Source organism: Callorhinchus milii, unplaced genomic scaffold, assembly GCF_018977255.1.
Source record: "Callorhinchus milii isolate IMCB2004 unplaced genomic scaffold, IMCB_Cmil_1.0 Scaffold26, whole genome shotgun sequence".
In the NCBI taxonomy this organism is placed as follows: domain Eukaryota; kingdom Metazoa; phylum Chordata; class Chondrichthyes; order Chimaeriformes; family Callorhinchidae; genus Callorhinchus; species Callorhinchus milii.
This window is the reverse complement of record NW_024704767.1, coordinates 5,371,936-5,384,419: the sequence shown is the minus strand read 5'-3', so window position 1 is coordinate 5,384,419 and position 12,484 is coordinate 5,371,936. Positions and strand designations below refer to the sequence as shown.

Sequence of the window (12,484 nt, the reverse complement as noted above, 5' to 3'; positions counted from 1 at the left end):
ACTTATATACGTGTATGTAAGTAGAATGGAAAATGTATTTCCTTCAGCAAATCATGTGGGTTCTCTCCCTAAAATACAATTTGTATAGCGCCTTTCACGTAGGGAGAATAATTTACTGATTTCTTATTGTGCCCTGACCGTTAAATCAGCAAGAAATTTTCCAGTTTGTAAATTGATAATCAGTAGATATATCTTAAACATTCTTTGGTTGTAACTTACTCCATTTTAATTCAGGTGTGGAACTGCTCCCTTGGATCACGTCTCATTGAGTAGGCTAACTGTTATGCGGAAGAGATATAGGTAGGTAACCCTCAGTATTTCTTATGCACCAATTTTTTTTGCTTCCTGCGTATAATGTTTCCTTCATTCCTTATTTTTATAGTTTTATTTTAAATCTGTCCAAGTTTTCTTTAATGTAAACAGAACAACAAATTGCATTTATATAGCACCTTTCACATCGGGAAGACATCCCAAAGCTTTAGACAGTTGAGGGTTTGCACCCGATAACATGTTTGTCATTGTTATATCAACAGGAATGGTTTGGGACCTGTAAAAGATGGAGAGTCACAGTATTCTGTGGTGCACTGTACTGGATACATCAAGGCTTGGCCACCAGCAGGTAATCAAATGACACTTCAGCTCTACTCTGTTTATTGCAATGTGATTCATCCTGATAATCTTGTCATATTAGTCTGCTTCTGCTTTGTACTTTTATAAGTGAAGGAGTTTGGAACATTTTGTCTCTTTGCATTTAGTAATCTCACTAAGTATTCTCAGGTCAAACAAAATGCTTCAGAGTTCCATGCACATTACCCCGATGACCCAGAGCTTAACCCTAGCCTCAAGGCAGCACTCCCTACTGCACCAGCAGGACTTTTTCCACATGCAAACTGCATATCCCATATTTGAGCAAGATTGCCAAGTTACTGCAGGATGTGCCAAATCTGAGGCCAGTTTCATGCTTTGGGCTCATGCTACTGAGAAGTGCATTGCGGCTGTCAAAACATATTTGAATGCTAGATCCATAACGGCTATTAGAGGGAAAATGTTTGCTTGTCATCTGTTTGGACTTAATTCTGAGACCTAAGCCTCAGAGGTAAAAAAAATAGTTTTCCAATCCATTGCACATTAATCCCCTGGCTATGCTTTTACTTTTAAAGATATATTGCTCAGAGAATAAATAATCAAAATCAAAAAATCAATTTATACCCTATTTGGGTTCTGATAACAATGTTTGGAATAGGTACACTCACTGTACAATTTTGCTATGTGTACTAAAATTAATATTTTTAAACTATTAAATTATGTTGCAGAATTCAGATATCCAATATCTCTCTAGTCTTGGCCTTATAATTGTTGTCTTTAAATTTAAGAATTTCAATTTTGTAAACTTCCTTTCTTAATTTGAAACGTTTGTTTTCTGGAGTTCTTAAAAAAANTTGCAGTGTGCCTATAGAAAAGCAGGAAGAGCTCTCTGATGAACCCCCCCCACCCACCCTTCCACCTTTTTAAATAATCATTCTAGTTATCTGCAATGTGAGGGTTGTGAGTTTCAAAAGCAGAGGAATCTGATACGATTATTTTTTNAAATGGAGATAAAATTGCTTTCATCAGCCACGAAATGAAGAGGTATATAAAGTGTATTTTGGGCCAAAAAGGGTGTGCAGTCACATACCCCATTATTAAAATGGCTGCTAGTCAGCACTTCTGGGATGCTGATGATGTCACTTGAACCATGACGCACACCAGGAGGCCTAAAGGCATTCTGCATGTGTTTCCAGCACTTGCTAGGAGGCCTGCACCTGTGTCCTGTGCAGTTCATTGTGCAACTAGACATATCATTTTACACCCTCAGCACTGCAATAGTGTCGGTTTAGACTACATGTTTCCAAGACCCAATGTGGGACATGAACCCACACTTTTCTGACTTGGAGGCCAGAGTGCTGCCACTGAGCTAGTCAGACACACAGAAGTCTGGAAACTGCTGGTTTATGTGGCAATAATAAGTTCCATTAAAAGTTTATACAATGTTTGAGAAATTCAGATTCAGTCCCAGGTTCATTGTTAACCAGGGATTACACACTGTTTTAAAAGTCCAGTCAAAGATCTGTATCATAGGCAACAAAAATAAGAGACACCATTCGCAGAAATTGTTGAATCTCATGAGGCAAAATCTGAAACTAGCAGTATCGTAATGGAAGTGCATGCATCGTGTTTGTCGGAAATATTGCCAAATTACCGCAGATTGACCGCAAATCACTGACAGGGAGCACACTAGAGCTCTGAATTAGTCCTTGTGGGAAGAAAGCGCAAGTCATTTCCACACCAGTTAATTTGCTTGAGAGTGTTCTGTTACACTTTGCTGTGAAAATGGGTTTTAGTGAGCACATCATTAAGACAGTACTGGGGAAAGAGATGTGGCTGTGAAAAAATATTATGCTGCTCTCGTTTTGAAACTGTCTTAAGCTGTACACAATTGAGCTGTATTATTGTAATTCTCTATTGTTTATTAATTTGTTTAGTGTGGTTTATATTCGTGGTTCCATTATCTGCTGCATTTAATTACTCTCTACAGTAGTTAAAATAAGTAAATGTTTAGTAATGTATCATTGTATCAAGTCTGTATCCGGTAATCTGCATTCTACTGAGTCCTCCTATATGGAAGCTCAGAATTTATAAATAAAGTGCTTGTCAACTAAGGTTGACAAGCAGCCTGTAGCAGTGACAGATATTTTGAGTTAATTTATATAGGACAACTCTCCTAGCCAAATAAGGCATCACAAATTACCCTAAACACAAACCTGGACCCAGTTGAATTTCTTCTATTTATATTTTGAATTTGTGAAACCACCTCACATTGAATCTCTCTGTTATTGGAAAACAGGATGAAGTAGCCTTATTTTTATGCAACACAGTGGGGAAAAAAGTCATCTGGAATATATTTTATTAACTTGTTGTGGAATTACAGTATTAAAATGCTAACTGCATTTATTTTCTGCATTACCTAAACCAGAGTAAATTGCCAATATAAACAGATTATTTAAACATTCACTCTTCTTGGCTAAGAATATGTCTTGGGCTCATGTTGACTCGAAGAATAAAATGGTTCTACTGTATTCATGTTTGTGTTGTGACTTGGTGATTTACTTCCATGTAGTTTTTTTTGCGCTGGACAAATGCAAGTGGCACATTAAGTGTAAAATATTAAGAACTGTGAAAGCAGATCTAATTAAAGGAGTGTAATTTAAACACTAAATATCATGTACACTTAGGCCAGATTTTTTTTCTCTATAGATGATTCCTCATATTTTAGTTGTGAATTGAAATAGAAAAACACTAATAATACTTTAAAAATATCTGTGAAGGAAAGTTTTTATGTATGTGCAACTATCCAGGAAGCATTTTTCAGGCAAACATGGCTCAGTGGAAAAAAATATCACAAGCAGCCCTCATAGAAACCTGGAAAACATCAGGTTTAATTCATGGGCTATGCTGAGCTAGCCAAACTCATTCAGACTGGCAACTCTCATGGTGGGAAAAAGCTAATACACTTCAAAGTCCATCTACTAAGGATGGGACAAATGTTCCTTTCAGTTACTCCCAGGGACCTCTGTTGGAAGTGAGATTATGCAGTGAGATGAGGACAGGTTTGGATTTAGCTGAGAATCATGGTTCAGAGTTGGTCATAAAGACTAATATAGTTGAGATACTGGAGACAAGACAAGACAAGATTCCATTTATAGAGTGCCTTTCACGTCGGGAAGACGTCCCAAGGCGCTGTAGAGTTGGGTCAGGACCCGAGCAGGGGGAAATGGTCAGGGTGAGGGGAGGGAAGGGAGGGAGCGAGGAGGGGGTAGAGAGTCGAGAGGGGAGCTGAAGGCACGGTCAAAGAGAAGCTAAGAGGGCTAAGATTGGCATGAACTGCTTCATTTAGGAGAAGAGGGATTAAAAACAAATCAGGCTTCATTTTTAAAGGTTACAAGTTGATGAAATGTTATGGAGTAACTTTGGGAATCTGCATATTTCACAACATAAAACTGCACCCTTGGCACCAAAGAGAAAGATTGTCCCAAAGTGTTTACATATGTGTTAGTCTGTCACATCAATATGCATTCTAGTAAGAAGGTGTTTTATATGGGAAGTTTGAGAAGGGCTACTTATTTATTTTTAGGGGTATATTAACTTCATTCACCTACTGCACTGATTTTTCTCCCTGTCTATCCCCTAAAGCCACACATCTGTTCTGGCAGGGATGGTGAGTTGGCAGGTTAGTGGCCAGGTTCTTGGCCAGCTAGTGTTTTTAAGACCACTCTGGCAAAGAGTTTTTTTTACTAAAGTAGAGTTGTGTTGTAATAGTTTTTTTTATATAGTTCATTATTTGTGTCCCAAAGTTCTTCACAGGAAATTGCTGTAAAGTGAAATGACTTTACTTGCATTTGAACGTGGCAACCAATTCGCATAAGGCAATTTGCAAAATACTTTTGAAGTGAATGACCAATCTTATCTGGAGGGTTGTTGGCTAGAACACCAGGAGAAATTTCTCTTTTTAAAAAGTGTCATGGAAGCTTAATGTCCATCTGAACAGACAGAAGGTTTAATGTCTCATCTGAGGGATAGCACCTCCAGCAACGCAGCGCTCCTACTAGAGTGTCAGCCTAGACTGTGAGCTCAAAGTCGCAAAGTGGGACCTCGACCCACAATCTTCTCAGAGATAAGAGTGCTATCAACTAAGCCAAGCTGACAACACTTCTATGTACTTTTGGTTTTAAAAAAACTCACAGTTTATTGGCTGCTGAACTGTTCAGATGCACCATCAATTTCGAGGCTGGCCTTGGAAATGTTTATTCAATTGTCAAATCTCCAGTGTCAGCACCCCATAATTGCTGCAGTGAAAGAATGCTGGAAACTGTGGCTTTGCAATGAAACACTGTTTCCATACTCCTGCTCAGAAGTGCCACAGAGATAATAGACCAAAAATGGGAATCTAGCCACTGAAAATCTGTGAGCTTTTAAAAAAAATTCAGAGTAAGATTTTTATATAACTGAATAATCCTTTGTGAAAAATAAACATCTGTAGTATTTATGGAGTTTATTCAGTAACTAACTGGTTTATCATTTTTGCTTTACTGCTCACATGGTGCCAGTTACTTTACAAACACTTTTGCAGATTCTTTTTAAAAGAATAAGGATTTTAAATATTCAAAATTGATCTAAAAATAATCGATCTCTGCAATCTCATGGGAACAGGAGTAGGCCATTCAGCCCATCGAGCCTGCCCCATCGTTTTCCAAGATTATGGCAGATCCACAAGTCAATTCCACCATCCTCGCCCTCTTTCTATACCCCCTGATACCCCTGTATATCAAGTATTCATCTATTTGCTTATTATTTTTAAATTGATTCTGCCTCCACTGCCCTCTGGGGAAGTGATTTCCACACTACCACCACCCGCTTAGTGAAAAAGTGTTTCCTTATTTCTGATATTTGGGAAATAATACCCCACAGGTATATGTACCGTTCATTAATTTTACCTTAAATCCTTTTTAATAAGTTCTTAAACGTCTAGGAGAAAATGTGGGGAATAAGGCAGTGATGGGAAATCAGACAAAGGCCTGTTTTCTGAGTTGGTAAATAGAATTGTTTCAGATTTATGTTAAAAAGGCTACTGCATGCTGCAGTATTTTCTTTCTTACTGCTGCTGTAATTACAATAATTCAGTTTATTACAATATTTATAGAACTAAAAAAAAGACAACACACAAGAGACATTTCTTACATATTTCTATTATGTTGAGTAAAGAGATTTGTCAGAGTTTCCGAATTGCAAGTTGGAATATACTAACTGAAAACAGTATAAATGTGGGGTATTTTCCTGTCTTAAAGTGGTGTTTGGAAAGCATTTTCTTATAGAACAGGAATGTTGAATGTAAACAACCATTGGGTGTTCAGAATGTTAATGAGCAACATGATGGAGCAAGTATTCCCAGTTATAATGTTGAAATGGAATACTGCATTACAACTTTAGCACAGGTTTTGTATGAATACATATGATTAAAAGAACGTTGGGCAATTGTGCCACGTATTTACAGAGGGAATTAAAGGTGCCTTAATTGTGTAATTAACCAATATCCTTTGATACCCCTGTATATCAAGTATTTTATTTTCCTATTTAATTTGCTTTTTAATTTTTATATGCTTTTATTACATAAATAAATACATGTGCTCATTTTTACACAGAGTGTATAATAGACTACCATTGGCTTGTAGTGTTCATTGATGCCAAAGTAAATCTAGGTCCCATAATAAATGCATCTGGCATTGAAGAACAGTTGCATATACAATTATACTGTGTTGCACCAGATGTATGCTATCAATTTTCTGGTTGTTATCATTTGCAGGAATTCATTTGAAAATTCCTCACTGGCACAATGATGATATTGTCAGTTACAAGCTGAGCAGTCCTTAGATTATTTATTGCCAATTGTGAATTACTTACAGTAGCACCAGTCATTTTTATGACTTGTTTGTTTGAAACAAACATTCAAACGGTTCTGTTAAAACAACATGGATCAATTGAATAGACATGTGACACTGAGACATAAAGGGTGAATGATTTATGTTGCGCAGTTCAGCAAAACATTATTTTGCCCTGTATAATCTGATCCAAAGTGATTAATTTTTCTTGTAATAAATGTAATGTAATAAGAAACTTACAAAAGGAAGTCTCACCCTAGGAAACTGCCTGCACCATCCCTAACAGAGATTGGAAGCCAAACCTCAACTGAAAACTTTAAGCCCAATCATCGAAATATGCTCATTTTTTCCCCTTCCCTCTGTATGTTAAGGAATGTGGCCTCTGTTCAACCTATTCCATCATAGCATGATTGAGATCAAAGGCTGTAGTCTGAAGGATCCAAGAGCAGTTCCATATCCTGCTACTGCATAGTGCCAGGCAATGTGTTGCTGAGTTTATTCTATGGAGAGGGGAGGAATTGTGTATTTGAGCTCGATCCATTGGTAGATTTTTACATTGTAGGTGATTCAGAAGCACTATCTGTATTTAAGGATAGACGGGTTTTATTTGTATAATTGATCATACTGGTACCAAGGTTTCTTGAGTTGAGCAGTAGCATAATAGCTCTGTGACTAATCCGAACGGCCATGATTTAAAACGAATGTAATGACTCAGCTCTCTCCTGTAATGTATGTTGCTGTAAAAACTTAGCAGCTGGAAAGGTAGGCTTCAGATGTCCTGAACACAAGAATTACTCCCTTGAGGTGAAATATGAAAGCATCTATTCTAGGAACTCAACGGTTTATTTACCCAATTAAATCAAAAGCACTAAAGAATGTTGGATAATTGAACTCAGCAGAGATTTGTTTGACTCGGTAATGTGGTCTATTGTTGAAAGCATTGTTAAGTGAAATAATTTTCGGTACGTCAAAGTTTGTTTCAATATCTTAGCGATGGTAGATTACTTTTTCTGATCCACAAGTTTTTTTTTCATTTTTGTATCCTTCAGTAAAATATTTGAATTTCACAAAGATAGAAAACCCACTTCAGGCACTGGTGTTTGACAGGCTCCTGTATCCACAGGCACTGCCAGCTGATCAACAAACAGCCAGGACAGTGGCTTTTGTGTCCAATAAACACTGATGTCATCCATGATAATTGCAGACACGTATAGATATCAAATTATATGTGATACTAAAATTTGGAAGGTCATTTTTCTAACTGGTTGTTAGTGATTGTAGAGAATGAGGAAAAGAAAGCTTGGGATGAAAATCGTCAGATATTCAGGGTTGTTCCATGTCTTCAGTTAAAGCATTTAGTTTAGTTAGTGACTGACTGGGAAAACATTAGAGTTTCTAGAGCATGGGCATTCAACACAAATGACATCACTGTAAAAACCTCAGGGGAAAAAAGGATTTTCAAGAGGAAAAGCTGAGCTGTACAGAGTGTGACTTGCAAGTGTCAGCACCTCATTTTGAGTATCACTCTTTGTACAGCAGACAGTATAGTCTAAACACAAGAAACATGTGGGATGGTGGAAGGCCATACTTATGAGTATTCACCAAAGAAAAATTGATAAATTAAGATGTACATTTCATTAAAATGAATATTTTTGTTATAATTCCGATTGTCGTAGGGGATGAAAAAGTCCCATAATAGCATTTTCAGCAATAGTAGTTATATCTTAAGACAGTGCTGTTTTTTTTTCTCCATAGGAATGACAATTCCAGAAGAAGATTCAGACACGGGACCAGCAAGCAAATTTTGCATGGTTGCAATTGGACGCCTTCAGGTATTATTAAAGGGGACAATAAATGTATTTCTTTACTACTAATCAACATCTATGCCGCCAAATTGCTTTGAATTTAATTTGTGTTTTATTTCAGGATGTTCAAAACTCTGAATGTCATAAAATAAAAATTCACATTTTATTTTTCATTTCCCTAATTGGTCCACGTACCTTTTGCTCACTGAGGGCACACGTTTCTACTTGTGTCTTCGTAGCAGATGACTGGGAATGGTCCAAGCCAAAGCAGTGATGCTTATACTGTTAGACAGAATCAAATAAAGACTATTCCTGTAACAACAACAACAAATTGCATTTATATAGTACCTTTCAGTTGAGTAGCCAAGTGTACTCCCTACATAGTGGGGATCATTCACATAAGAGAGATGATAAAGTGTTTGTTTTTGATACTTTCATGTTGGTCATGTTCTGGCGATAATATTTTCAAGGTCACCAGCTCACCAATGTGTATGGATATGAATGGATTGGTCGTCCCCACAGAGTTCCTGTCCAGACACAATTCAGATGGACTTTTTACATTTGTGGATCACAGATGTATAACTGTCATTGGCTATCAGCCACAGGTATGTTCGCCTATTAAGAAACTAAAAAAAATCAAGGATGAGAAGAAGAGGTCATTTGGCCCACAAAAGCTTTAATATCTACCTAATTAAATTCCTTCACTCATTAGATGAGCTTTTGTTTCTGTAAAATTAAATCTCTTCTCAAAGCCTTTTCTCTGGATTGTTTAATTGATGTCTGAGACCGAAATCTTTTACTTTACTTTGACCAACATGGTATGTTAGCAAAGCATGGATATCTATATAACCTGTATATGGCAAAGGCTTGTACTCTTAAACAAAAATAATTGATTTTATCTGACTCAGTGCAATCCTGGTTATGCAGTTGTTTTTATTATTCAAATAATAATTATTCGATGTAACATTGCAGTCCACTCACAGGCTGAGACATGTGTTGTTAGTCACTGTACATGTTTTGCAACTTGAATACTCAAAACACCTCGAAAGCAAGCCAAATTATTTTGAAAAAGGTCACATCCAAGAGATACACAAAGATATCCCCTTTCTACACCCAGGAGTGGAATATTTTTAGCAAACATACTTGATGGTTTTACAGAGCCCAGTGATATTCATAGTTGGAACTTAGAAAAGCATAAACGAACATCAACCATTAATCATTATAATACATTTAACCATTGTATTGGCAGCTCCCAAAAAATCTGTATTTCTTGGGCTGGCCTCTTATATTGCAGCTAATAATAATAAAATAATAATAATCTTTGCATTTGATATACTACAACAACAACAAAATTACATTCATGGAGTGCCATTCATGTCGGGAAGAAGCCTAAAGCGCTGACGTCTTATCACATCTTCGAGATCACGTCTTCGATATAGCGCCTTATCACGTCTTCAAGGCCTCATAAAGCTTCCCAGAATATACAGTAAAGTGAATTGACTGTATATTTTGTGGACGAAACGCGGCAGCTAATTGCGCCCAGCAGTCTCCCACAACCAGACGTGGATTGAAGTGACCAATTTATTATTATTATGACATACATACACTGTCATGTTGAATAATTGCTCAACAGTAGAACGTCAATGCTTCAGAGATAATAATAATAATAATCCTTGCATTTGATATAGCGCTTTTCACGTCTTCTCGACGTCTCAAAGCGCTTCACCGAATAGACTGTAAAGTGAAATGGCCGTATATTGTGGGTGAAACGCGGCAGCCATTTGCACACAGCAGAGTCCCACAAACAGTCGTGGATTGAAAATGAAAATTGATTATTATTAAGCGTGTGGAGTAAGAAAACTAAGTGAAAATGTCGAAATGAACTCAATCCAACCAGGATCAAATGGTTGATTTTTGTAGATATTCCTTAGTTGTCAATATTCAACATACCATCATAATTCTTCAAAGGATAAACAGTGGATCCAAAAAAATCAGTACCTATTATATCAGGATATCAGAGACATATCAGAGATATCAGGAGTAGCTTTATTACTGCAATAATTAAATACCAATAAATAGTTACACACACTCATAAATTCATTTGAAACCGTTACTCCCCATACAACCAATCCTTTTTTTGAAATCTGTTGTGTTTTCATTCCATTTATCTTCAATGAATTAACTTCATTCTCGTTCTTAGCAAAATTGAAGACGTCCTTGGTTGAAAATGTTTGAAATCATGGACGCAAATAATATCAATTATATGTCGATAATAGTTATCATTCTGGTCATTTCTTGTACGGTTTGTTTTCTGTTAGGATCTGCTGGGGAAGGACATTGTAGAATTTTGTCACCCAGAAGATCAAGGTCATGTGCGGGATAGTTTCCAACAGGTAGGAGTAATATGTGTCTTGTTTTTTGGATACCTTTTTTGATTTCTCACAAATGAATTATAGTACATATTTAAATTCTTCTGCAAATATCAATCAGTTATGAATTTAATGATTGCTTGCTCACAAAGGGTTTTCCTGCCAGAGAGATAATTTAACAAATACAATTATATTTTTTTCACATGTAAGTTTAGCTTCACAAAATGAATATCAGGTCTATGCTTAATGTAAAAAGTTTTACAAAAAATATGTCAGTGCGATTTTCACACTGGTTAATTACACTGAAAAATGAGCATGACATTCAGTTTACATTACATATAATTTTTTTTACAAAGATTGAAAAGAATGTTAGTTATTTTTGTTAAAAGCTGTTTTACATGGGTTCACATATTCAGATTATTAGGGAGGAGGGGGGAAGGCTTTAGAGTGTGGAGGGAGTTGAAGTACACATACCTAACACCTTAAAATCATTTCCCGCAGTTCATCTCTTTTTTGAGGCTATGAATATTTGCATTTTAGAAAAGTGAGAACACCTGGACATATGCTTCATGTAACTACTTGGAAAAATAAATGAAAATCTGCTGAAGGTGTCTGGAACCTGTTAGTGAAGTTTACCCCTTTCTCTCATCCCCATAAAATCTATTCTGCTGACATTGTCAGTAATGTTATAACAAATGAGTGAGAAAGGTTGCTGAAACTGGTGGCCATCTGGGACTAAGCCAATGAGCATCATGTAAGGGTTTCCTTTCCTAGCAAAGATAAAGGCATCAGCTACAGTGGGAAACTTGGACCTGTATGTTTCATCCTTGAGGCCAAGAATAACAAAGAGAACCGTATCACCAATTCCAGAGCTTGTTTTATCTGTTGTGCAATAGGAAGCTCTAGAACTGGACACTGATGTGAGTTCTGTATTCTTTGTGACCCTGTTAATAGGGTGTGGTGGGGATTTTTGTTGATAGAAGGGTGTTGGTTGTTGAACTCAAATGAAGGAAGCTTTTTCAAAGATTTAATCAGACGTTTTAAAAGGCAAAGGGACCCTGTTACCTAATCATGTCTGGGAAAAGGAAATATTTCTGAATAAAACAACTAAAAGTAATTTGAGGCTGAAATCATCTCAAGTTTTCACATTTTACCATCAAGTATTTACAAATCACCACATTAAATATATTTAATTGATTTTACGTATTGCTACAATTTAATTTTATTGTACTATAAGTAGGAACTACATTTATTTTGTAATTTCAGTATAATGAGTTTTTACTTGAATAATGTTAATTTTTTTTTGGTGGTTTAACTAATCCTGTTATAACAGGGATGCACTGCACATTTTGGGGAAGGCACGAGACAGAAAATAGTTCACTTGGCTGTTTTGGACTCCAAGCACTTTTAGTTGTTCTGGTCTTTTCCCATTTTTTCTCTGAACCTGGTGGTTGAAGGCTTTCTGTGCTTCATACATCATCTTGCAATCATTAACTCTCGTCAGCACCTTCTGATAAATTCTTTTGTCTTTTGTGGTAAAAGTAACCTGCCTTGTGTAGTTCCTCCTGGGCTGCTTCGCGGTATGTAGACCAAGGGGAGTGCACTGCAGCACTAAAAAGATACATTTTGGTGGACATTTTGAATGATATAGGGCTACATATACATACCGTTCTTCGTACCATTATGCAGCAATTGTAGACGTTGAGGAATAAAACTGCATACATTGTAGTGCAGTAGTTGCATTTGTTTCCAACAAGCAAAAAAAACCACTCCTTCCCTATCTTAGTTAAAAACTATAAGTGTCTGTATCCTTTTTTAAAAAAATCCAGCCGCTGGA

General features: G+C 36.6%; 1 protein-coding gene across 6 annotated transcripts in view; it reads left to right on the top strand.

The window, feature by feature from the left end:
- The window catches only part of arnt2 (aryl-hydrocarbon receptor nuclear translocator 2), a 57,169-nt gene that overhangs the window by 23,160 nt on the left and 21,525 nt on the right, over positions 1 to 12,484 (top strand). For all 6 annotated transcript variants that reach the window (XM_042344051.1, XM_042344050.1, XM_042344049.1 and 3 more), the window contains 5 exons: positions 235 to 300; positions 534 to 619; positions 8,229 to 8,305; positions 8,749 to 8,883; positions 10,597 to 10,671. In XM_042344051.1, the coding sequence (XP_042199985.1) occupies positions 235 to 300; positions 534 to 619; positions 8,229 to 8,305; positions 8,749 to 8,883; positions 10,597 to 10,671 (439 nt within the window). The remainder of the gene's footprint in view (positions 1 to 234; positions 301 to 533; positions 620 to 8,228; positions 8,306 to 8,748; positions 8,884 to 10,596; positions 10,672 to 12,484) is intronic.